A 26,466-nucleotide genomic window follows, 5' to 3' on the forward strand; every position below is an offset into this window, starting at 1 on the left:
TGTACGAAATTTATGCGAAAGGAGAGCAGATATTTTCGGCTTGTTTAAATATACGAAATATGCATTGACATTTGCGTGACAGAGACTAGAAAAACACGACATTCTACCAGGATTTGCCTGACAGACTAAAATCCATATTTTGTATATAACTGTTGCATAATTAGATTTATTTTAGCACTGTAGTTGATGCTGATTGGCGTCAGTTTGCGAATTAAGCAATCACCCGAGATTCAAACTTCAAAGCCGCTTGTATTATAAGTGATAATGAAATCCTCCTTGGGCCAATTCCAAGATAAAAAAAATTATAGCTCAATCTAATAACAATCATAAAATAATGCCTTATTTTACTATCTCAAGCAATAGTGGAAATAATAGCAGTCAAATAATAGTAATTTAAAATTCCGTCAAATCTGAAATAATTCAATTTTTAAGTGACTCGTAATCAAGAGTCTCTACATTTACCTACATTCCTAGTATAACCCTGGAATCAAATAGAGGTGTACAGAGGAGAAATATCAGTTTTGTGAGAAAAGTTTCCTGATTTTTACTATTCCTTGTAGAAAACAGCAATGAATTTAAAACTATAAAAGAAATAAAAAATGGACAAATATCTCAACAATTACGGAAGGAAAAAAAATTCTTGCTGCACGAGATTCCTTTAAAGATCTTAAATACTTTCGTGTTGCTGGATTCAAATATACAATCGATTTCTCTCTCCAAACTGCAATTTTTTTTTAAATTACGTTTTTATTTTATATTTTTTTAAATGTACAAATTTATAAACGTTAAAAATAACTATAAATAACAGGGGTTGTGCATAAATGTTTTGACAAACTAAGGGTGTTTGGCACATAACCAGTATTAAAACTTCAAAAATATACTCAAAATATCACCACACACCGCTGGGGATACTTTCCTATTATAGATTCTTCGTATTCTTCGTAAGCTTTTTTACGGGTCATAATAGGAAAGTGCCCCCAGCCACGTAAGACGTTATTTCAGGCATGGGTTTCTATGCAGTTTTAATGTGCTGATGATGAGTTTATCGAAACATTTATGTATCCCTCTGTTATAAATTAAGTTACTAACTTGTGCATTTCGACAAAAAATAGATTAAAAATATCATTAAAAAAAATCTGCATCTTCAGGAGAAAAACTGATTTCAGATTTGAAGATTAATGCATCCGAATTAGGTAAGGCCAAGTAATTGTATAAATGCAACAAAACATTTGTTCTTCACTGTGTAATCATTGAATTCGACTAACAATAAAAATTGTGTTTGAAGGCAAATGCTTATAGGGAGGTTTGTTTTAAAGGAGTTTAACTTAAAATCATGAGTTTAGTAATTACAGATAGGAAACGTATACATTTATGAAGAAATTGCCTTATATGTAAGCATGTGTTTACAAACTCAACCTAAAGGCACAGATTTTATTATTGAAAAACTTCTCTCAAATATTCAACTAATAACATGAAAGTTAACTATCAAAGTCAAAACAGCATGGTTAAAATCATGGACCAAGACTTACCTATAGAAAAATGGTTTATCTTACAAATGTCGCTTAAGAAAGATTGTAATTCAATTTATACAATAAAGCAATAAAAACATTATTAAACCTATATTCTAATTTTCGTTTAAATTTTGGGAATTCTATGAAATTTATAAATTAAAGTATTTTATTAAATTATCTTGTTTAAATTACTAAATATTGCTTCCTTGCAGAAGAGTAACTATAGGAATTTTCTCGGGCATCGCATTCTGTGGTGTTCTTGGTCCTCCAATTCGAAAAATATGCGTCGGTAAGTTTTAGACTGTTTTACAATTTTTAATGTTGTAAATGTGACAGTTTTTAAATAAAAGCTCTCATATATCCTTAAATAATATTTATTTAAGAATTGTTTATCAGCTACCAGCTTTTTTTGTTTATTTTTATAATAATATTTTTCATAAAAGAAAGTACGAATTATTTTTCGCTCCTAAAATTTTGAGTAAAGTCATCATACACTGTTAGAATTTTCATTTTAAAATTACGATAATATAACAAGCAACCTGCAATCCCACCAATTAACCATAAAGTTTAGTGTAAAGAACACTTTTTACCTTTAATAGTATACTAGTATGTTCAAAAAACCATGAATATGAAACTAAACGGGTTTTTTAATCGTTTACAATTAGCATATCAAAATCGTAAACAAATTTAACTGGACTTAGGTGTTAGGCTTTTTGTTAGAAAATGAGTATTAAAGCTAAGTTGCGGTCAAAAAAAAGTTTTTATATACATTAGCAGCGGAATGTGGTTTCATTAGTTTTTCTAGTAGATACCTATCGTATCGGAAATGCTAGCCTTTTTTTTGTTAAGCAGATCTATGGTGCTGCCATCTATGCATTAATGAGAGTTATACACGATTTTTCTCCCAGTTAACAGTTTGAATACCATTTTATTTATAGCTACTTGACTGCTTTGTTTGAATATGGTGAAATAACAATTAAATAAATTTTTATTTAACCATTCTTCCGACAAATTTCTAACAGTGTAGTTAGAGCCATATAATAGCTTATTTTCGCTATTATTTTTTACAAGCTTTAGGATTTCATGTTTAAGAATTCAAAAATTCTTGTGGCTGTTTTGCATTGAAGTTAATTTTAATTAAATGTTTAAAAATCTTAATCATCTCACTTTTTTAGTACCAAGTTCGTCAATTAATATTGCTTACAATATATTTTTCGAACATTACTGGTAGCATCAATATATTTTTCGTAACAAGACGATTACGAAAATATATTGATGTCACAAATTAATAAAATTTTATAATTAAGAGTTCAAAAGTTCTTGTGACAGTTTCGTCCTGAAGTTAATTTTAATTCAATGTTTGAAAAGCTACGTCCTTAATTGCTTTGCTTTTAGTTCTAGGTTTGCCAATTAATAATTCTTACTTAGGAATCCGATACTATTCAGAGTTTGAGATAATTTGTGGCATCAATATATTTTTCGTAACAAGAAGAACATTAGGGAAGATTTTTGAAGCTGTGAAGGAGAACACAAGACGCATAAAAAACCAGACAATATTCAAAGTGCAAGTAGAACCGGACGAGTATGTCTACTATTAATTACGTAGTTAGGATCATCCTTATTTTTTTCAGATCGTATAATAGAATGGTTATTAATATTTTCACTTCCCTGTAGTCATAAGTTGAGCACAGCTGTAAAATAGTACGCAATCGCTGAAATCTTATCGAAAGGTTAAACTGAACAGTTCTTGCATTTAAATACTCGTGTAATCTAATATGAGATATGCTTAAAATTAAAACTTCTGCTGAATAGTAGAAATTAAAAAAATCAAAACATTTTGAGCACAGAGAACACGACGTTTCTCGTCAGGACTACCGGGAGTCACAAAACATTTAAAATAAGTTTAAAAGAAATGGGCAGTTTCCAAACAATAACTGAAAGGGAAACTTTAGGGGGGGAAAAGCAAGAGATGTGTACTTCAGTAACCAAGGGAATAGTTTCTGAAACAGGGCTGAATACTTTTACATTCGTTGTGCAGAACCAACGCAGAACTGAGGTCATTTTCGAGAGAATCATCATTGATATAAAACGGCATGAAAAAAAGCAAAGAATACACCTCAGTAACCTGGAGGGTGGTCTGTAAATCAAGGCTGAATATTGTTACATTCATTGAGCAGAATCAGTGCAGAACTGAGGTTATTTTCGAGAGAATCATCATTGATATAAATCAGCATATAAGAAAGCAAGACATACACGTCAGTTACCTAGTGGACAGTTGGTAAAAAAGGCCAGAATACTTTTCCATGCACTACGCAGAATTGAGATCATTTGAAAGTCAGCATTAATATATGTGAAACAAGCTAATAATTGATATAAATAAAGTGAAAGAAGTATAAATAAATCTTTGTGTTACGAATCGCGTTAAGTTTTTCTATTATAACGCGCAAAGGAAGTTTCATTTCACTTTTCTGGAGATCTTTCGTTTTAAGTTAATAATGGATACATTTGAGTCGCTGTGGTTTAGGGGATAGAGCACTCGACTTCCAGTGTGGAAACTGAGGTTCGAATTCCAGCGTTGGCTGGTCGATACGAATTCTGCCCCCAGCACGCAACGACCACAGATGGCGTAAAATATCACCAGTTGTAGACTGATCATGGGTCAGCATCCCTTTGACGTTGGGCTAACCATGAGAGTATTTCGTGGTTTTCCTCTCCCTGTAACACTAATGCGGATTAGTTCCATCAAAAAGTCCTTCTCGAAAGCTAGTATGTCCCAATTTTTGATCCAGGAGTTCCCTTGTCTTCTGGTTTGGGCTAAAAATTACAGGGCTACGGAGTTGAACATTGACAGTGGTAAATTCAGGATTGGCTCGGCTATTTAACGCCGGTTATAAGATAAAATACAAAATAATGTGATTCGAATCAGCCCAATATGAAGAATACTGTAAATGTGCACGATTACGTACGATAATTTTAACACTGTAACCCTCTGCAGGTTACACTTGTAATTTAGCACATTTGAATGTGGTGAGATAAATTTTGCTTAATTCATGTTTCTCTTAGGTTCAAACCGGACGCGATTTGCTCCGGGAGAAAAGAAGATAAAAAGAACTTCAAAGAAGCTATGTTGAAATTAAAAACAGATATAATTCATTTAAAAGATACCCTTCCTTTAATTATCATCACTGGAAAATTGGGATCAGGAAAAACAATTTTTTTCAATTGGGCTATGGAGCAGTCACGGAAATTGGGCTTCAAGTAAGATGTATTTAGCAAGCTCTGTAATCACAGTCTAAATATGTATTTTCTGAATACTTGTCAAAGAATTAAATTGAAAAAATATGTATATTTGAGTGCTGAAATCAGTACTTAAACCAGGAAGAAACGGAACAAAAATCATCAAAAAAGTTTAAATTGCTTAAAGAAATTCAGTAATATTTCTTAAACCCATCTTTCAACTCTTTCTTAAAAACTCTACTTCTTTTTAAAATCTCTTAAAAACTCTTTCTTCTTTTGGCATTTAAACAGGTTTTAATGTTCAGTTAGTGATTCGTTAGATTTGAATTGTGTTTGTTTCTTAAAATTATTTGTGTTGTGCTAAAATATAAATTTACTTATAGTTTTTTGACAAAGATTCTAAAATACATATCAAAGGTGGCGATTACGGAACACCCTGATTAATTACCTAATGAAAAATTCTTTATTGTAAATAGAGAACTATACAATACAAAAACTACACGCGTTTAAGTGTCTTTGCTGCTACTTTTTTTTATAATTCAATCACTTTGTTCTAAAAAAAAATCAAGTTTCATGGCTTGGAAGTTTTCGGAATATTAAAGTTAAAAAGTACCCTAAAAAATTATTATTTTTTTAAATAATTCGCAACATATTTTGCTAAATTTTAGATACGTTGAATTTCAACGAAATCTTCTAAGATTTATTTTTTAATAAATTAAAATCTTTTAGAAAATTTTCATTATTCAATAACTTATTTCACTATGAATTTCAGAAAATCAAAATGTATGAATAAAATCTTCCGAAGAATTGCAAAATCGCAATTTTTCAATTACATGAAAAAATTTGAAAATTCTATTATTTTTACAAAAACAGCACATACAGTGTTTTCATATTTCATTAAAATAAAAAATGCTTTATAATTCTTCGTATTGCTGGGGTTATCAAAAAACAGTATATGCTATATATTAAATTTGATATTAATTATTGTTCATATTCATTCCACTATAACTATTGTACTGTGAATATTTTTATCAGTAAATATATAATAAGAATAAATTTAATTATTTAGCTACAATAACAGAATAGTTATTTTTAAATTCCAGCTTTTCAAATGACTGTTCAAATAAAACTAATTTACTAAAAAATGAATTTTAATAATTACCAAGCTATAAATGTTTAAGAAACACTTTACGCATTCCTTGTGGACAACTCCAATGATAAAAAAACAGCTGTCTATATCTCTTTATTTAATCAAAGTCCATGAAAGTCATTCGTAAAGTCATGAAAGTCAGTCAATTGTATTTTGAGATATCTCTTTATTTAATCAAAGTCCACGAAAGTTATTCGTATTAAAATCATGAAAGTCAGTCATTTGCATTTTGAGATATCTTTTTAATAATCCTAACTACTTGTCATAAGTGAAATTGTTCATATATTTTGCGTTAAATTTTACTCACTGGTAGTGAAACAGTTTTGAATCGTTAGAGATATTTCATATAAACGTACTTTATTTTACACAAATTTTTGAATGAATTTGTCAAATTTTCTTTTTCAGACTAACTGTTAACATCAAAAACACTGTATTCGAAGAGCCATTCGACAACAGCTGGACAATTGTGAAAACTGTATTGAGAGATTGCAATATCGATAGCGATCAAAAAGTGTTGGATCTATTTGGTGATCCAAACGTCGAGGAAATACCTCTTTATTTACTGAATAGGATGATCAATACTTCGGTAAAATTATTTCAATCCTTCGATCTCATAAGTACATTTGTAAACAATAATTGCTGTATAAAATAAGCACTACAATCCCTAGACAAATTATTAGACTCACCATAAGATTCAATGCAAAATCTTAATTATCAGGTGATGCTATATAGCTTTATTGGTTTTACGTGACTGAAACCGGTTTGCACTTGTTTACGTTCGTGTATCAGTTGGTAACATTAGGCGATATACACCGAAGAGATTTTACATTTTGACCACCCTGCTAATAACAGGTAGGACCACCTTTAGCCCTCAAAACCGCTAGCACCCGCCGTGGCATCGATTCCACAAGGTGCTGAGAGGTAGTCTGGGGTATCTGGTACCAAGCGCTCACCAACTGGTCCTGCAATTCCCTCACATTGCGAGGGGGTAGCATGGCAACACGAATTTGGTTTTCCAAGTAAGACCACAAATGCTCTATTAGATTAAGGTCAGCTGAATTTGGGGGCCAAGACATGACTTGAAAGTCACTGGAATGTTCCTCGANTTCCTAAACCCATCTCTCAACTCTTTCTTCTTTAGGCATTTAAACGGGTTTCAATGTTCAGTTAGTGATTCGTTAGATTTGAATTGTGTTTGTTTCTTGTAAATATTTGTGTTGTGCTAAAATATAAATTTACCTATAGTTTTTTGACAAAGATTCTAAAATACATATCAAAGGTGGTGATTACGGAACACCCTGATTAATTACCAGATAAAAACTTCTTTATTGTAAATAGATAACTTTACAATACAAAAACTACGCGTGTTAAAGTAGAAATGGTCTTTACTGATACTTTTTTTAATAATTCAATCATTTTGTTCTAAAAAAAATCAAGTTTCATAAATGGGAAGTTTTCGGAATATTGAAATTAAAAAGTACCCTAAAAAATTATTATTTTTTAAAATAATTTTTAACATATTTTGCTAAATTTTAGATACGTTTAATTTCAACGTAATATTCTAAGATTTATTCCTTAATAAATGTAAATCTTTTAGAAAATTTTGTATCTTCATTATACAATAACTTATTTAACTATGAGTTTCAGGAAATCAAAATGTATGAGTAAGATTTTCCGAAGATTTCCCGTATTGTTTGGGTTATCAAAAAACATTATATGATGTATATTAAATTTGATATTAATTATTGTTCATATTCATTCCCCTATAATTATCGTACTGTGCGTATTTTTATCAGTGCATATATAATAAAAATTTATTTAATAATTTAGCTACTATAGCAGAGTAATTATCTTTAAATTCCAGATATTCAAATAACAGTTCAAATAAAATTAATTAAATAAGAAATCAATTTTAATAATTACCAGGTTATAAATGTCTAATTAATACTTTACGCATCCTCTATTGACAATTCTAATGATAAAAAAAACAGCTGTCTGTAGACCTTTATTTAATCGAAGTCCATGAAAATCATTCATATTAAAGTCATGAAAGCCAATCAATTGCATTTTGAGATCTTTTTAATAATCCTAACTACTTGTCATAAGTGAAATAGTTCATATATTTTGAGTTAAATTTTACTCACTGGTTGTGAAACAGTTTAGTTAGAGATATTTCATATAAACACACTTTATTTTACACAAATTCTTAAATAAATTTGTCAAATTTTCTTTTTCAGACTAACTGTTAATATTAAAAACACTGTATTCGAAGAGCCATTCGACAACAGCTGGACAATTGTGAAAACTGTATTGAGAGATTGCAATATCGATAGCGATCAAAAAGTGTTGGATCTGTTTGGTGATCCAAACGTTGAGGAAATACCTCTTTACTTACTAAATAGGATGATCAATACTTCGGTAAAATTATTTCATTCCTTCGATCTATATGTGCATTTGTGAACAATAATTGCTGCATAAAATAAGCACTACAGTTTCTTGCAAAATTACTGGACTCACTATAAGATTCTATGCAAAATCTTAATTATCAGGTGATATTATACAGCTTTATTGTTTTTACGTGACTGAAAAGGCCGGGATAGCCTGGTCAGTAGGGCGCTGGGCCCATTTCCGAGAGTTCGTGGGCTCGAACCCCGCCGGCCGAAGACTCCTCGTGTAGTTGGCACGTTAAAATTCCGTCGAGTCGCAAAGTCCTCCATGTTTCCATAACAAATCAATACCTCTGGGGGTACTGGATTGGATATCGATCGTTCTCTGATTCAGGTCAAAATTACGATTTGTGGATGAATGAATGGATGTATGAATGGGTCCGCCTTATAAACAGGTGTAATGTATGATGCGGCAGAAGTCGAATTCTTGGCCAAAGATGGCGCCACTGAAAAACAAGAATAGCACACTCTGCCTTAAATTTGCTCGGTTGCACCAAGCAGGCTTGCCCGTGTGGCAAGTGGCATTAGAACCAACCAACCAACGTGACTGAAACCGGTTTGCACTTGCTTACATTCGTGTATCAGTTGGTTACATTAGACGGTATATAATACAAATTTGGGGATTGGATGAATTAGGAGATATATTATATAAATATAGAATACTTATTATATCAGGTATTATATTAGTATATTATAATAATTAGATCAAATTATTAGACACACTGTAGTGTTTTAATAATTACATATTTTGCACGATTTTGTATGCAATACTTTTATATTTAAACATATAGTTAATGGGTTTTCATTCAGGAGATTTTTTGTATACTTCCTATTTGTATTTATTTTTAACGTATTGCATTACAATGTTAATCAATTGATACACGAAACAAGTGCAAATCGATTTCAGCCGCGTAAAAACAATAAAGCTGTATAGTATCTCCTGATAATTAAGATTTTACGTAGAATCTCATAGTGCGTCGAATAATTTGGCCATTGACTGTATGTTTGTAAATTTGAACGTAAGTAATTCCTGATATCAGAGAAACTGATTATTGAAATCAATGGTAGAACTTATTAAAAAGGATTCTCAGAAATTTCAGAACATTAGTTTAAAAAACATAACTATAGTAGGAATCTGATAACAAAAAAATAATTAAAAAGCATCTTATTTAATCAAATAGTAGTATGCTGTTAAGTTTTATAAATTAGTTTACCAAAACATGTTTTTAAATCCATATTTTTAGGCTTCTCCATTACGTCGAAAGAAAGCATTCTTCGTTGAGTTCTTCAATTAATAAATCTGTCTCAAAAGCTTCCGATATCGATATGAAAATGCCGATGCAAATCACCATACTTTTACTAACTTGCTTGAGCATGATACACCGTTTAAGCGGAATACTCAAATGATGTAAAATGTACTCAAAAATAGATAAAGGTATACTTGCAACAGCATCAAGTAGAATGTACCTAATTTTTAGTGAATTTTTTTCTAATTTTTGAGCTCATATACCTTTTCAACTATGGTATTTATACTTATTTTTAAATTAAGGATACTCGGTAAATTAATATTTTTGACATTGCGAACAGTTCAACTTATTTCCGATATAAGTTCTCATTTTTGAGTTCATAAAAGTTTCAATTTTGTGTACAGTTCAATTTTTTTCTGATATTGTAACAATTTATAACTCAATTGCATATTAAAATATAATGCTTTTTTTGTGTGTATACCTCAAAGTACGTCTATTCTTAAAAAAGTTTTGCATTAAAACTTATTAAAAAATAGCACTAAATATTTTTTAAAAATAGCACTTTCTCTTTACATGTTTCAGTGATATTTTTCAACATCATTTTTAAAAAATACGAAGCATTAATCGAGCTGATTTTACAGAAGTTTTGTTAATGCTGATTCTATATGAGAAAACTGCTTGGAAAAAAAAACTTTCACTTATTTTAAATCAAAATAAATCAGAGGGATAAAAATAAAGTTACTTCATTGATACACGAGAAAACAATGCTTGTAAAATTACCATAGTGGCATTTCTGGTAAAACAACCGTAATTCTGGTTTAAAAAATATAGATGCGGTATTTGAATCATTTATGTGGTAATTTTTCCACTTATATAGTAACCATTCACCAGAAATTCTGACTTTCAAAATTATAGTTCTTATTACTATACATTTAGAAAAAAATAAAAATAAAAACGTAGAAGTAAATTTTACCAATCAAATGGTTTTTATGTCATGCACTAAGGTATCATGATAGCATGACCAAATTGTACTACATTTAGCAAACTTATCAAGCGTAATAAAACCTCATTTTATTGTCAATGTTTCAAAAACCATTACCAAAACGCTTCGGTAAAAATTACCCAGCTTTTTTAATGTTCCCATAGAGCCTGAAACACCATAAATTTTTACTATATTCAGATAGTTTTGGCCATGCTTTTGTTCTCGGTGCAAAATGTAAAAAGATTTTAAATTGCAATTCGAATAATTTTATGAAAATACATTTTAGAACTTCTTGGGGAAATGACTGAGGTTGAAGGTAAGTTAAATTTTTAGACGAAATACATTTTATTTAGATTCAGGCAGGTAATTTAGACTAGGTTGCTTTAATGAAACATTTAAGTGTATTTATTAGGTCATTTTTGAAACTAAATCTTCATAATTTTATACAGTTTCCAGTTCCAAGTAAAACATTTAGTGATAGTGATTTGAGAGCACTGATGGTGTCAATTGTTAAGAAGGTAAGAATTTTTTTTTATAACTAGAGTTTAGTGTCTAGCTGGCACAAAGCTACTAAATCGTGGATTAAATTTAAATTTTTATTCTACCTGAAATGTATTATAAGCCATTGAAAACTACAATTTATTTTAAAGAAATTCCCTTTTTGCGTTTTGCGAAAATTTCTTAATTTGCGTACAAAAGAATTTTTTTTTCGATTGAAAAGGGGAAACAGCATTGTTTATGGAGAGATTAAATTTTTTGTTTTGAAATAAATTAGTCAAATGAGTTATTTGGGGGGTCCACTGATCACTTTCACCCACAAACGCCCAACACATCCTGTTTCACTTCATTACTGAACATTGGATGATAATAGCATTAATATTATCCCAGGTTTCAATGGATGTTTTCAATTCAGCCACAAACATAAATTGCTACTTTTTGATATGTGCAGGACTAAGGATAACCCTGACGTTTCTTCGGAATGTAGGTCAAGTATAAAGGCAGGCATGAATGCCTTTCCCCTAGGCTGCATGAAGGCTAACTATTGATAAAAAAATGCTAGAAGCTCAGCGTTTGAACCGAGAATTGACGATTCAAGTACAACAAGAAAATGCCTTCATTTACGCTGTAAAATCTTTAAAGTGTTGGTTTTTGGATAATAAAATGCATGTCATGAATGACCAGCCTTCTCGTGACCCAACTCCTTCAGGAAACATGAAGGGCTATCCTCAATAAGACTATCTATACAAAAAGAAGCAGCTTCAATCTGTTTCAGAATTGAAGACTCACCATGGACTTGATATAAACTTGATTGGAAACTTGATACAATGCTGATACTATTATCTTCCTGGAGTTGGTAGATGGTATGCAATATGACATGTTTTAAATCAGATAAAGCCACTTCTTATAGTTAAATTATCCACCATATTTTTTATTTCGATGACCCATTTTTTCCTCACCTTTTTTACTTGTTCGATATTTTTTTGCTGTCGAGGTGGGGCAGGAAAAGAGTTAATCCTTATAAATATCTGTTTGAATTACAGATTTTAATATCTACGTTCGGTTAGGACTAGTTTTCTTTGCTTCCAGTTATGACGAAAAACCAAGATCGTTTTATTTAACTGGATCTCATTGTATAACAGTAAGTTTTAAATCTGTGCGTAAAAAGCTTTTCAACGAATCGTGTAGCTGTAGTTGGTTGATCATTCCAAAACTACTATATTGGTTTAATCATTTTTATTTAAAAAAAAAAGCAAAAGTTTAAAATAAGCTTGTTTTCACAACCTTAAATCTGGACAAATAAATTTATGTTAGAATAATAATTACGTTGATCCTAAAAGAAGAAAATCAGGTTTAGCTGGATAAGCATACTATATTGAATGTGTACTGAAATTATTATAATATATTTAAATAATAATTCAATATATATATATATTATTAGAGTATTTTGAAATAAACTGACGGAAGAAAAATCACAACACCAAGAAGAAGTTGTGCTAGATAAACTAAATTTGGTACGCTTGTTTATAAAACTAAAAGATGAAGTCTATTCGAATTTCTCGCTTGATTCAGGGTTGCTTTAAATACTTGTTCTATAAATCATAAGCTTTATTTTTTATTAAATTTTGCTATATTGAGTTGCTCTTAGTGAAAAATGCCTTTAAGAAGAAAAAGAAGCCATTATTAACAGCTCACTGGCCTTGAATCGGGTCATGAAATAAGACTGCGAGAAGGTGTATTTTCCTTCCGCAATATTGTGCCGAAAGACGGGGGAGAATTGTGAGCGTAATTTTATTTTATAAAAGCCATTGAGCAGCCAACCCAATTGTGGATTTACAACTACTAATGTTCAACTCCATTGCCTTGTAATTTTGAACCCAATCCAGAAGACAAGGGAACTCCTGTATCGGGATAAATTTGACTTCGTGGAGCATTTTTTTATGTATATAACCCGCATTTGTGTTACATGAAGAGGAAAACCACGAAAACCTTCCACAGTTTATCTGACGGTAAGGAAACTCTAACCCATGATCTGTCTACCACTGAGTATATATTACGTCAGCACAGTGGTCAGTGCAAGCCGGATGCGAAATTCATATCGACCAGCTATCGCTAGGATTCGAACCCGGTTCACCTTATTAGAAGACAAACGCTCTATCCCCTGAGTTATCACGGATTTCCTGTGCATGATTGTTGGCAGCACTGTTCAAGGGAAGGTACTGCTTCAAGAAGTTCGGATTCTGGGCTGCTACGCTCTATAGGGAAGACAACCGTGTAAGGCGTATGGCTGCTGGGCTCCGTACTGCATTCGCATCAGAAATTTGAGCTGCAGTTGGCACAACACTGACACAAAGAATTCTTACTAATTGGTTACTTCAAATACAGCTCCGAATGAAACGCCCCGTAGCTTGCTCCTACACCTGGAGTTATGGTCTGGCTAGCAATTTCCTCCGACAGCAGGAGCACTCTCGTGGGTATTCCACGCCCCTTCACTGTAAATTAGTACGTCAATCTGATGATTCAACCTGTTTTGTTTCCAAAGGGGGTATTTTCCAACAGGATAACGATAGCCGTTATATAGCTGTTGTAACCCAACATGCTCTACAGAATGTCTATGCTGCCTTGGCCTGCTAGATCACCAGATCTTTCACCAATCGAGAAAGTATGGGACATCATTGGACGATAATTTCAGCGCCATCCACAACCAGCATTAACTATCCCGGTATTGACTGACCAAGCGCAACAAGCATGGAACTCCATCCCACAAAATGACGCATGACATCTGTATGACACCAATGCATGCCCGTTTGCATGCTTGCATTAAAAATTCTGGTAATTACACCGGTTATTAATGTACCAGTATTTAACATTTGAAATGGTTTTTCTCTTAATTGCATTAACCAGTGACCTTGAAACTTCAAATAATTAAATATTTTGTTCAGACAAACACATTGCCGAAATTTCAATACTCTAGAATAATTTTTTCCTGCTTGGGTGGTGTTGGTATTTATTTTCCGTCAGTGTATATTTAAATATAAATTTATTCTCACAAGGTTAATTATGTATTGATATTGCTTTTAAAAAAAGGCATGAGAAATTCGCATATTGAATCCAAAGAACTACCACTTCCGTCTACCTTGAGTTATGTAGCATTTCTGACTTAGTAATCTTTGGCAGACATGTCCGATTAATTTTAAAAATACATTTTATATACATTATCAGGACATTTTCTGTACTTTGCTCCTTTACTATTTTTGTTTTTGCTTCTAGATTTTTATTTCTTTTAATTATTTTAATAAGCTTGCAATAAAATAGTCTACTTTCAAAACTTAATCATTAATTTTTATGCGTGTAACTGAGCAGTAACACTTCAAACGTTTCTCTTATAGTGTGTAAAAAATCAACCATTGATTATTGGTATCGATAATGCAGAACATACGGGTACTGAATCGTGGCTTTTTCTGCAAGATTTGCTTATGGACCATATTGCAATTGTCATAGCAACTTTCACAACAGAATTTCATAGTGGAACTCCTTTTATAAAGAATATCTTAGAGCACAAATTCACAGAAGTGAATCTCCTTCCCCTAAGTCTAGAAGAAATTGGAATCTTGGCATGCCACATCTTGAATGTGCAAGCAATTAACAAGGAATTAGTGAAGTACTTCAACGTTATTTTATTCTTTCTGATTTTACAAACAATTATATTACTTCTGGCGACCAACTTATTCACCCTCGTGAACTCATCTGCACATGGTTCGACATTTCAGTTATATGATATTTTAAGAAATATTAGTAAAAAAACAAATTTATACTAAATTCTTAGAAATTTCATAATTCTTTGGAACTCGCAATATTTAGTGAAAAAGCTCGCTTCTGGCTACCAACTTATTCATCTTCATGAAGTCGTTTTTTCACATGGTTTATCATTTTAGTAATATGACATGTTAATTACTAATATTAAAAAGCAAATAGAGAATTATACTAAATTCTTGAAGCTCGTTAATCGTTAAAAAGTACTTTTTACGATTTCTTAGCAAAAGGATGTGGAAGGTCAATCTCTTCTTAGTTGCTCATTACTTCCCTTTTCTAAATTTCATATTTTAATGCATACAAATTCCTTTTCTCTAAAAAGGCTACTGTAATATATTCTACATCAGAATTAAAAAAAAGCACTTTCTACATCTGGCATGAACAACATAAAAAATAAAATATGATTTTGAAAATCTAGGGCTTGTCTTCCCTTACAAAAAAAGATGTTTATGAAGTTGTTTTAAGGTTGAAAAAATACACCTAAAGTAGAAAATGAGATTATGTTTTGAACCAAAAATAACCTCATTAATTAATTTCAATTTCAACCTCATTTACAATTCATAGAATCATCTTCATATACAGGGTTATTCACAATTCCCTCCCCGTGTAAACGCCATTTTTCTTTACTACAACTGGCTTCAGTGGTACATGTTACTGCCATCTACCGGCAACTGCTGAAATTAAAACTTGAATACTTTCGGAACAATTTCGTATGTTCTTTTTTGCCATATTCGTCTTCGTTTTTTTACTATAACGCTTCGAAACCCCGGAGGGAATTATGAATAACCCTGTATAACTCCGCAGTACTTTCAGGTGAGATTGCATGAAATTATTCACACCTCAAATGTACTTATTTGCTTGAAGTGTAGAAAAAATAGTATGCACACCTGAAAAATAACCTTTAGAGGTTGGTTACTCTAAAGTAGATTTCCAACAATCTCGAGTGTGAATATAACAACCTAATGCACCTTGAATATACATCTTGAAAGTTTGAGCTTTTAAGGTTGTTTTTGAAGTAAACTACACATAAACCTTAAATCAAACTTCTCACCTCAAATCAACCTCAAAAACACCTTAAATTTTGTAAGAGTCATATTTTCTATTAATTTTGGGTTTGAAATCTTCCTCATATTTACTTAGATTCATCACGAGGGAGGTAAAATAAGGGTTATTGGATTAACATCAAGCCTTAACAAAAAAAATTTTTCAACAGAAATTTAGTTCTTTCAGCAACAATCTAAATTAACACTTCATCAACTACTGACACTGACATGTTAGTATCTATGCTTTTCACATGCTCAGATAAGAAAAATACTCTCTTTATTTTATCTTAGAACAATTATTTGTTAATAAAATTATTATTTTCATGATATCAATGCAAAATTATATTTATTTACTAATATGCAATCAGCCATTTAATAGGCTACTGGTCTGTAAGCGTCGGCAACAAAACGGTAACAACGGCTGTTGTTGTGGTTAATAAACCATTCTCACCCTAATAATTTATTATCAGTAAGAGTATTATGTCATTAGTGTTATGTCAATTTGCAAAAATATGAAAACTAATTTTAACTTATACGTAGAAATTTTTCCGTACTTAAAAATAAGTAAATAGCATGTGCAAAAAATTTCATGTTCTGGGGACAACATTTAATTAGCAAACTTAAACAAAAAATTTTGATACACCGTAAAAAATACTGACACCCAAAGTGCCGGTACTTTTTACATTAATTTTTAATTTAATCGTGGTGCTATCGTGGCGGTAATTTTAATCGTAAATAGATCAAGAATTTTCATAGTTTCATCACCTTTAACATTTTTCCTTTACATATGAGTATTATAATACTTTTAACATATGAGTGTTACAAATTTGGCGACCGATTCAAAGTGAAATATGAATTACTTATCATTTCTGGATTCTAAATACCTGCATAAGGGGATAGAGAGCATAATCTATGCACTATACAGCAAACTACCTTTACACATATTTACTTTTAACAATATTTTATTTCAATTTCATTTCCTTAGATTACTTGAGGAGCACAGTAAAGGAAATTCACTATTGTTGCGAGAAATATTAATGATAAACCCTATGAAGAAACATCTGCACATTTTACCCCGAAATGAGATTCCAGATCAAGTGTTCGAGAGCTCTTTTTTACCCGCGGAAGAAACTGATGATTGTTCAAAAGAAAATGTAAGACATTAAAATGTTTAGATAAAACAAATATTTAATAAAAACTAAGGCAAAGCTATGTAAAAATTCTCCGAACAATTAAAATTATTTAGTTAACCAGATATTTGCTAAAACTCATGGAGACGACAAAGATGCAACTCATCCTGCATTGTATTGCACATGTATATATGCATTTGCAATTTTAAAATTGATTTTTATCAAAAACAGAGCTGTTCGTACTCGTGGACTCAAAAACTTTTTTTTTCTTTTCATAAATCTCGTTAAACTTTAAACATTTTGATTATTTTTGGTAATTAATATAATTATTTTTTTCGTTTGCTAAGTAATAGCTCCTTTTAGAAAATTTATTCTATTCATATACATTGCATCATTTAACATGTGTTGTATTACTGTATAATGCATCCATTAATTTACTTTATTCTCTTATGTTTTGATTCAATGCATTTAAAAATATTATAACGCATGTATTTTCAGGAAGTTTGTGACATCAAAAACCAAAATGAATTGCGGTCGTTGAAAATACCTTCAAATTTGATAGGTAAGTGATTTTTTTTAATCCATCCTAATTCAGTTTATCCCAATTCAATAATTTAGCTTAAGGTTATAACATATAGTTGAAAATATTTATTTTTTTCTAATTAAAGAGAACACATTTCTAATATTCAAATTAGAATAATAAAAAATATCACAACTTGCAGCGCAGAAGTTTTTTATGTTTTTACCTTAAGTCCCAGTATTTATGTGCTTGAAGTATATATAAAGCATTATTTCGACTCGATCTAAACAGACTATCAAAGAATGTCAACAGAATCAAACAGACTATCAATCAGACTATCAAAGAATCAAAAAAATTCAAAATCTGATGTGTATACAAAAGCTAAAAAAAAATTAACTGAACAAAGTAAAAATAAACTTCTGCAGTTGGTATAAATCTTATAAGGATTATCTCAGAGTTTGATTCCGGAGGTACAAAAGGGGGATGAAGTTTAGCATAAAGTTTAGTATTTGTATTATGAAAATCATGAAGAATGTTTTTTTCAGAACTCGTGTTGACCTTTCCTAAACCTTTTGCATTGTGACGTGACGTAGTTCATATTCAGCTTTACCAATGCTCTGAAAGCTCTTTAAAGATTCCTCAGCTTGATTACTTTTTGATTTACAGCATATCAAAATGTGCTCAATGGTTTCATCAACGGAACACTGTAGACAAACGTGTTATCATTTGAAGAATTTGTACTAATGTGCGACGTAACAGCCGTGATTTATTAATAACAGTTGGTTTGTGTAGAAATCAATTTTGCTAGCCTATGTTCATTCATAATAAATATTCCAAAGTGTTTCTTACTTGAGGCGCGATGGCTCAGGGGATAGAGCGTTCGCCTTCCAATGAGACGAACCGGGTTCGAATCCCAGTCAAAACGAATTCCGCGTCTGGCACCGACCACAGTGCTGAAGTGAAATATCCTCTGTGGTAGACGGATCATGGGTTAGAGTCCCCTTGCTGTCAGGTTAACCGTGGGAGGTTCTCGTGGTCTTCCTCTATATGTAACGCAATTGTGGCTTAGCTCCATCAAAAAAGCCCTCCACGAAGGCAAATTTCTCCCAACACTCGATCCAGGAGTTTCCTTGTCTTCAACAATAGATTGGATTCAAAATTACAAGGCTACGAAGTTAAACATTAGTAGTCGTAAACCCATAAAATTGAGTTGGCTGTTCAACGACGATTATAAAATAAAATATAAAATAAAATAAAATGTTTCTTCACATCGTTCTTGCCGTTTGTCCATGGCCCCTTTTATGACTTTAGGTTTTATTAGTATTTGGTACTTCCTGGAAAGTCTGTCGGTAGATGATGATTAGCTTCTTTTTCAATTCTATTTGCCTCTAAATTACTTGTTAGTCTAACATATGTCTAAAGTTATCTCCTTTGCTCTCTCTTATTTACAAGTCAGAGGAGTATTGGTCGGAAGAAACCATCAGAACTTGAAAGCTTAAAAGGGGATCTGCGTATTTGTGTGTATTTCCGATAATTATTCATTAGTTTTTGGCCCATTCCATGAATTAGAATTATCACTATGAACTAGTTTTCAGGTCTAAAGATATTGCCACATATCATAGTCTATAACACTTTACAAATTGCTTCATACCGACATAGAAGAAGACAAATGCGTTGCTGAAATTATTTATTTTATTTCATATTTTGTGTTTTTATCAGCTCTTTCCTTTTCCTTTTTTTATTTTCATGTATTTTTGATGCTATCCATCGTTCCTTGGATGGTTGTTTATTCGAAGAGCATTGTCTAATTTTAATCGGGTGTTTTAATTTCAGTTCTGGTGGAGGCTAGCATTTTTATTCAAGTTAAAAATTATTCTCGCTCTCGTGTTTATTATTAATTTAATCTTAAAATATCAATTCATTTGAGTAAAAATATGCCTATTCGGAGAAATTTAATTTCGTGGTCAGATTTCTCATCTTAACTATATCTTTAAAAAAAACACTTAAGATCACTTAAAGTGGGAAATTCTAATTGTTATACTTATTTAACGAAATGTAATCTCATCTATAATAGGATCTCATTGATTTAATTCAAAATGATCTGGTGACGAAAAAGGTTAATTTATATACTGTAAAACTTTATCAGTATCATCAAAAAGCTTTATCATCATGGAATTGTTTTCATAACCTCAGTGTGCACAATACCATATAAATGATTGTAAGATAATTATCTATTATGTTGCTTAGAATTTTAGACATTAACACATTTCCAAACATAGAAATTTTCAGAGATCACACAGTAGGATTAGGTGCTGAAGAGCAGATGCTTCTGAGAAAATGTGTCTTACTTGGAGAATCATTTGGCTTATACGTCTTAGCAGCAGTATGTCCGGAATACCCAGCGGACGAGGTAAATTTTTATAGTATTGAAAGCATGTTATATTCATAATACTTCATTATAGTACTGATATGGGAAGCATTTCAAAATTTTTAGAACAGAAAACCATCCAAAAAAAATGCTTTTAATAACATAATTTCCTAATGCACGAAGTTCGAAATGCGGGCTTACGAAAATCGACGCATCTTAAAATGCGTATTTACAAAAATAGACATTGTAAATAATGATCCTTTTCAGTTAACAACAAAATGAGCAAATACGTGTCTACTTATTCTTTCTTATTTAAACATTAAGCATGATTATTACGAGGCCAAGTCCCGTACTTCGAGATGGGAAGGTCAGGTATCATACAGACGTAACTTTTGGGACGATGTCTACGAATTCAGAAGAAAAAAACTTGAGTTTTAAAACTCTAACTTCCTATGAAATAAATTTACTACTATTCTAATTTTTATGGCACCCGTGGCAACATTGTAAAAACAACTGTTGACATTCGAAGTGTTTTTTATTTAATAAAAAACACGCATTTAATAAAATGTACCAAGTGATTTATGCAAATGAACGATATTGCATTACGAATTTATTTGGATTCATAAATATTCTTTGAAAAAAGATCAATACTCATAAAAGAAGTTTGAACACCAAACGAATAATGGTCCTGACTGAAATCATTGTCCTAATTATTATACTGCAATAATTCTAAGAGTAAAAAAAAGGATAAACTTTACTACCCATGCACACCTACTGCAGATTTCATGGAATCCCGGCAAGCATGGAAGCAACATACCGAAATCAGTATAGTAGAAAAAGATTCGATTCTGGCGAAAATGCTGCATGATTCTGACTATCACCATTTATAGTCATATTACATGTTCCCACGATTTCAGCCGACTTTTACCATTCCACGTAACCCTTGAGGGAAATGTGTATTGTGTAATTAAAAATGTCTTTTCTAAATTTCAGCTTTTGTTTAAAGCTCAAAACTTGATGAAGAAGCACATCCTGATGTTCGGCTGCGATCACTTGGGTATAACAGATGACAGGGACAGGCCAAGTATATATATCCACTACATTTCTTTGGAATTCTGTAGTCATCCTCTGAAGTTCTCAAGTGAGTACATGAGACGATGTGTGATTAACGCGATGGCTGAGCGTCAGCGTGAGAGACTGAATCTTTATTTGGCTGATTTGCTGAAGATATCAAGTAGAGTATGCGATGCCTGCAAAAGAGAATCTGTAATTCACCCCAGTATCATTAGGTGCGAAGTAAAGTGTGCTTTGATTATTTTTTTTAATGGCGGGCACTGAGGATGTATTGTCCCATTAGCCAGGAGTGCCAGAACTGTTACTCTCTTCTCGTTACCCAGTAGGCACCTGTGGCGAAGCCGGCGGTGGAGCATCGTTGCCCACGTCACACAACCACAAACCCGTTTATAAGGCGGGTCACAATCACACACACAGGAGAAAGGACATAGAACACAGAGAGAAAGAAACTTCCATGCCCTGAGCGGGATTCGAATCCGCAACCATCGGCTCCGCAGTCAGGCACGCTAACCACTCGGCCACCTGGTCGGCGTGCTTTGATTATATAATCTGCATTTTGTAGCGATGCTTCGTTTTATTATTACTTATGGCTGTTATTTCTTTTTCATTTTTTATGGTAATGCTTTAGCCGTCTACTGCTATGGAAATAAGAAATTATGCATTTCAAAGAGGGGAGCTTCTCTTTCTAATGATTTTCTTTCTCTCACCAACTGGAGTCAAAATATGTCTTAAATATTGAGCAGCACCCCTACTTGAAATAGTTAAACCTCGTAACCATCGTCTCCACCCCTATTCGGTACGAATAGCGAGATAAATTCCTTCCATGGATGTGTTTTTAACGGAAGAGGAAGTCCCAAATCGCTGGAATTGAAAGTGACATCTGAAAGACGTTTTAATAATGTAAAACGTTAGTGCCGACGGAAGATATTCACCAAAATTTCCCAGACTATGGAAATATTATAAATCACCAAAATCCATCATTCATCACAGTTTTACAAATGACCTTTCTATCGATCTCTCATGACAGATAGGTCTTTATTGACCAATAAATAATCTACTCCCATGTAGAGAGAATCTGATAGTCATTTAAAATCATTTTATACGAAACAAATTCAATGTAAAACTGTTTAATAAGCAAATAAGAAAATATTTGACTATACTTACGAAGGATCTTAAAATCTTCGAAACATTTTATTAATGTTTAAAATACTTTAATTATAGAAAATAAAAATAAGATTCCACTTATCTTACAGCTTTCTTCTTCAAATTACTGCAATCCATAGAAAATAAAAATAAAAATCCACTTATCTTACAGCTTTCTTCTTCAAATAACTGCAATCCATTGCAACTTCATTCTTCTTTTTCCTCATCTACTACCAGAACACTTTTCTCAATCATGTCGAGACATTAAACGAAACAAATTAGAACCAATAATTTTGAAGCAATGAATGTTTGAACTGATAAACACATTTTGGACTTTTAAACAAAACAAAAATTATTTTAGTTTAGACCAATAAACAGAAGTATAATTCAAAAACAAAGCATAGCATTTTATCATATGACATAGCAAAAAATTTTTTAATTATTGATTTGCAATCCGATAAGTAACATGATTTATATCCATTAATTAACTAACAAATTATCAACAAAAGAACTCTACGTGGTATTTGGGGAACTTTTGTCAAAAAATTTTATGTTTAATTAAAGTTTTATCAAGAACTTAAGTTTTACCAAGCAACTAGGAAGAGAAAATTCTTAGTTTTTCCGCATCCAAACAAGATATTTTATTATGATTGCAAGGCACTGGACTTGATTGAGGAGATGTTTTCCTTAAATACCGCTAAGTGTTTCAATGTGATTAATAAACACTATTGCTAATTTAACATTTTTCAAAAATATTTGTAGTTACATTGAAAATAATTAGACTGATAAACTTTCACCAACTTGTTCTTTCCTTACACGAAGGATAAAAATTACTGAAAAAATTTACTTAAGTTCTATTTGAACGGTTCTCATATAAATGTAGCATTTGACTTCTTTTAACAGCTAATTTCAATTATTCCATTTCAGAAACTATCGATTACCACATATAGATATGCGGCTTTGTCACTGCTTGAGTCTCAGAACGCACGTACTTTTGCAAATTGAATATCAGTTACAGAAAGGTATTGCTCCAGTAGAAGAGAGAACAGCGACTCTACTTTCAGCAGCTGAAGAAGGACTAAAAACTAAAAATTACGACTTGGTGAGTTTTCCTGAATTTAATTAGTTTAACTTTTAAAACAATTTCCAGCTTTTCCCAAATTGTTTTCGCATTCAGATACTCAGGAATGGACCTTAAAGATTAGGACTGTATAAAACAAGATTTTAATAAGTTTCCATAGATCTGTGAATTGATCTTGCTTTTGCTATACGTAAGACTTCTTTTTTTCAGCTGATTTCAAACCGGATCATTTTTAGAGTAGGCAGATAATGTTGAGAATTAGAACAAATATCATTTTTTTTTTTTGCTATTTTAAGATCAAATATTACATCAAAAATATATTACACATACCTTCTCTTCTTCTTCTCTATTTTACTGATTAGTATGTATTCTCTAAAATATAAACCATTGTGGATCAATGCTGGCACAAACAAACTTTGACGTGTAAATCTCAGAAAAAAAGCCTGATTTCACAGAATTTTGAATGACCTTAATACCAAAAGTTAACCCTAAATGCTTGAGCCCTCATAGTTAGTATGGAGCTATAAGAACACAAAATAATTTTCAATAGAGCTGGAGTACACCATTGACAAAAAGAAGCATTTACATGCGTAAATAAACACATTATTTTTTAAATACCAGATGACCTTCAATTTTGAATCCCCAAAACATTCAGAAAAAAAACATTCAGAAAAAAAGCATTTTTTATCTGAATCAAAACACACGAATCAAAATCTAAAAGTTTTACATCCCATATTCGAAATTTCGATAAAATTAAAAACGGCAGCTATCAAAGCCCACCCGATTCTAAAAAATCTAGCTAATAATTTGATAAATAAAAAATAACAAAAATTACCTCAAAATCCTTCATATTTTTGGACACAGTTATATAAGTCTAACTGTGCATTTTTAATAACCAGTTTAATAAAAATATCGATTATGTTTTTCTTGCAATGATATTTTCTACTAAATTCCAAAATTTGTTTATTTCGGAGCATTCAATGAAGAGGTTTTTTTTTGTGATTTTTATTATCATGAAATAATGTAGTAATTAATGGTAATATAGTTATTATCATATGTAGTTATTATTATTCAAATTTTTGGACATAGTTTTATTATTCTAATTGTGCATTTTTAATAACCAGTTTAATAATAATATCTATTATGTTTTTCATGCAATGATATTTTCTACTAAATCCCAAAACTTATTTAGGTTGGAGCATTCAATGAATGGTTTTTTTTTTCTCGTGATTTTTACAATCAGGAAATAATGTAGTTATTAACATATGATATAGTTATTATTATACGCAGTTATTATTAAACAAAAAAACTTTGTTTTGCTAAAAGGAGAATTCAATATCTTTTGAGTCACCTTATAGAATATGAGGTACGTAATAAGGATTTAAATTTCTACAGGTAGAGAATATCATTAACAAAGCCAAACGTTTGGTAAGCGTTGCTGAATCAGCTGAAGAGGCAGATGCAGTTCAAGTTTCTTCGGATAAAGTAACTATTAGCCGACTAAGAGCTCAGGTAAATCAATATTGTACTTTCTTGCGCAAAATTATAAAGATTTCACTTGGCTTTTTAGACGTATTTTTTTAAACTACGCAGCAATCAACCGCTGTTTTATGTACCGAAATTTATTCAAATAGGATTCTAAGTTTTTAAATTTATCATTTTCGTTCATAAATTTAAATAAAAAAGAAAATAAAACTATAATATTTGTTGTAATGACTGGCTTTAATATAAGATGGTGCTAAACCTACTGATATCTTTTAAACGACCATAGATTTATTAAATGAAAACAAGAAAAATTGATAGAATGAATGGAAAAGTTTTATAATTTATAAATGCTGTGAAACATGTCATTTATTGTCATGAATCGTTTATTAATCGCATGTCGTAATAATTACATGTCATAAATCGTTTCGGAAAAATAAGTTATTGATGCACTCTTGTAAACACTTTTGGAAATTGTAGAGCAAGCTCTAATAGACAATAGACATTCTCAATAGTTGCAACTTCGTCAACGAAGACATGTATAAGTTCCTTAATGTTCTGAATAACGAAGACATGTTTAAGTTCCTGAATGTTCTGAATATATCTCTTGTACTCACGTTCTTTTTAGAANGCGTTGACCGGCATAACGTCTAACACGAACACGGCCATCATGGGTCTACAAATTGAAGCGTGATTCATCTGAAAAGACAACTTGGTGCCAATCAGCTCGCCAGTCTCTGTGCTTAAGAGCCCACTGCCTTCCTTGTTCCCAGAATTCCTGTGGTCTTGACGAGATCCAGTCCTTCACAGCGTCCTTGAGTATGTCGTCCGAGTAGAATAGCTTCCCTTTCAGGTGGACCAAACACATGGAAATCGCAGGGCGACTAGTCCGGATTGTAGGGCGGATGGTCCAACGTCTCCCACTTGAACCTGGCCAGTTCCATGCGTGTGAAACTGTCGACGTGTGGACGCGCTTTATCATGGAGCAGAACCACACTCTACTTGAGCAGCCCCGGTCTTTTGTTCTTGATGGACCTGCGTAGGCGTCAGAGTGTCTCACAGTACACATCGGACTTAATGGTTTTTCTGTGCTCGAGGAAATCGGATAACGCCTCGCTGCTCCTCAATCGTCGAATTTTGCAACGCGAACGCCATCCAGTCCTCATACGGACTGCCGCATCATTTGGACGCCGCTTCTGATAAGAGCCTCTGCTCTCTCCTGCTCATGCGGGCACCAGCGCATGCTCCGATCCCAGTCAGAGACTCCAATCGCATCCCGAGATGTCTCGCTACGTTCTCCCATACCGGAATATGCAAATATTTAACTGTTACGCTTTTACGTCGTTTCGTACCTTTTCATTTGATCACCCCTTGTACGTAGCAATCAACCGCTGTTTTATGTACCGAAAATTATTCTATTAGGATTCAAAGTTTTTAAATTTATGATTTTTGTTCATAAATTTAAATTAAAAAAAAGAAAACAATAATTTTTTTTGTAATGAATGGCTTTAATATAAGATGGCGCTAAACCTACTGATATCTTCTAAACGACCATAGATTTATCAATTGAAAACAAGAAACATTGATAGAATAAAAAAAAAGGGTTTTATAATTTATAATTGCTGTGAAGCATGTCATTTATTGTCATTAATCGTTTATTAATCGCATGTCGTAATAATTACATGTCATTAATCGTTTCGGAAAAATAAGTTATTGATGCACTCTTGTAAACACCTTTGG

The 26,466-nt window shown here is 31.8% G+C and overlaps 1 protein-coding gene across 2 annotated transcripts in view; it reads left to right on the top strand.

The window, feature by feature from the left end:
• The window catches only part of LOC107442658 (adenylate cyclase type 10), a 75,654-nt gene that overhangs the window by 37,571 nt on the left and 11,617 nt on the right, over nucleotides 1–26,466 (top strand). For both annotated transcript variants that reach the window (XM_043041379.2, XM_071178444.1), the window contains 12 exons: nucleotides 1,724–1,800; nucleotides 2,907–3,093; nucleotides 4,575–4,769; nucleotides 6,304–6,484; nucleotides 11,024–11,092; nucleotides 14,462–14,733; nucleotides 16,914–17,082; nucleotides 17,557–17,620; nucleotides 19,858–19,988; nucleotides 20,940–21,235; nucleotides 23,091–23,265; nucleotides 24,640–24,756. In XM_043041379.2, coding sequence (XP_042897313.2) covers nucleotides 1,724–1,800; nucleotides 2,907–3,093; nucleotides 4,575–4,769; nucleotides 6,304–6,484; nucleotides 11,024–11,092; nucleotides 14,462–14,733; nucleotides 16,914–17,082; nucleotides 17,557–17,620; nucleotides 19,858–19,988; nucleotides 20,940–21,235; nucleotides 23,091–23,265; nucleotides 24,640–24,756 — 1,933 coding nt within the window. The remainder of the gene's footprint in view (nucleotides 1–1,723; nucleotides 1,801–2,906; nucleotides 3,094–4,574; nucleotides 4,770–6,303; nucleotides 6,485–11,023; nucleotides 11,093–14,461; nucleotides 14,734–16,913; nucleotides 17,083–17,556; nucleotides 17,621–19,857; nucleotides 19,989–20,939; nucleotides 21,236–23,090; nucleotides 23,266–24,639; nucleotides 24,757–26,466) is intronic.

The sequence above is a fragment of the Parasteatoda tepidariorum genome, chromosome 1 (genome assembly GCF_043381705.1).
Source record: "Parasteatoda tepidariorum isolate YZ-2023 chromosome 1, CAS_Ptep_4.0, whole genome shotgun sequence".
Classification (NCBI taxonomy): Eukaryota; Metazoa; Arthropoda; class Arachnida; order Araneae; family Theridiidae; genus Parasteatoda; species Parasteatoda tepidariorum.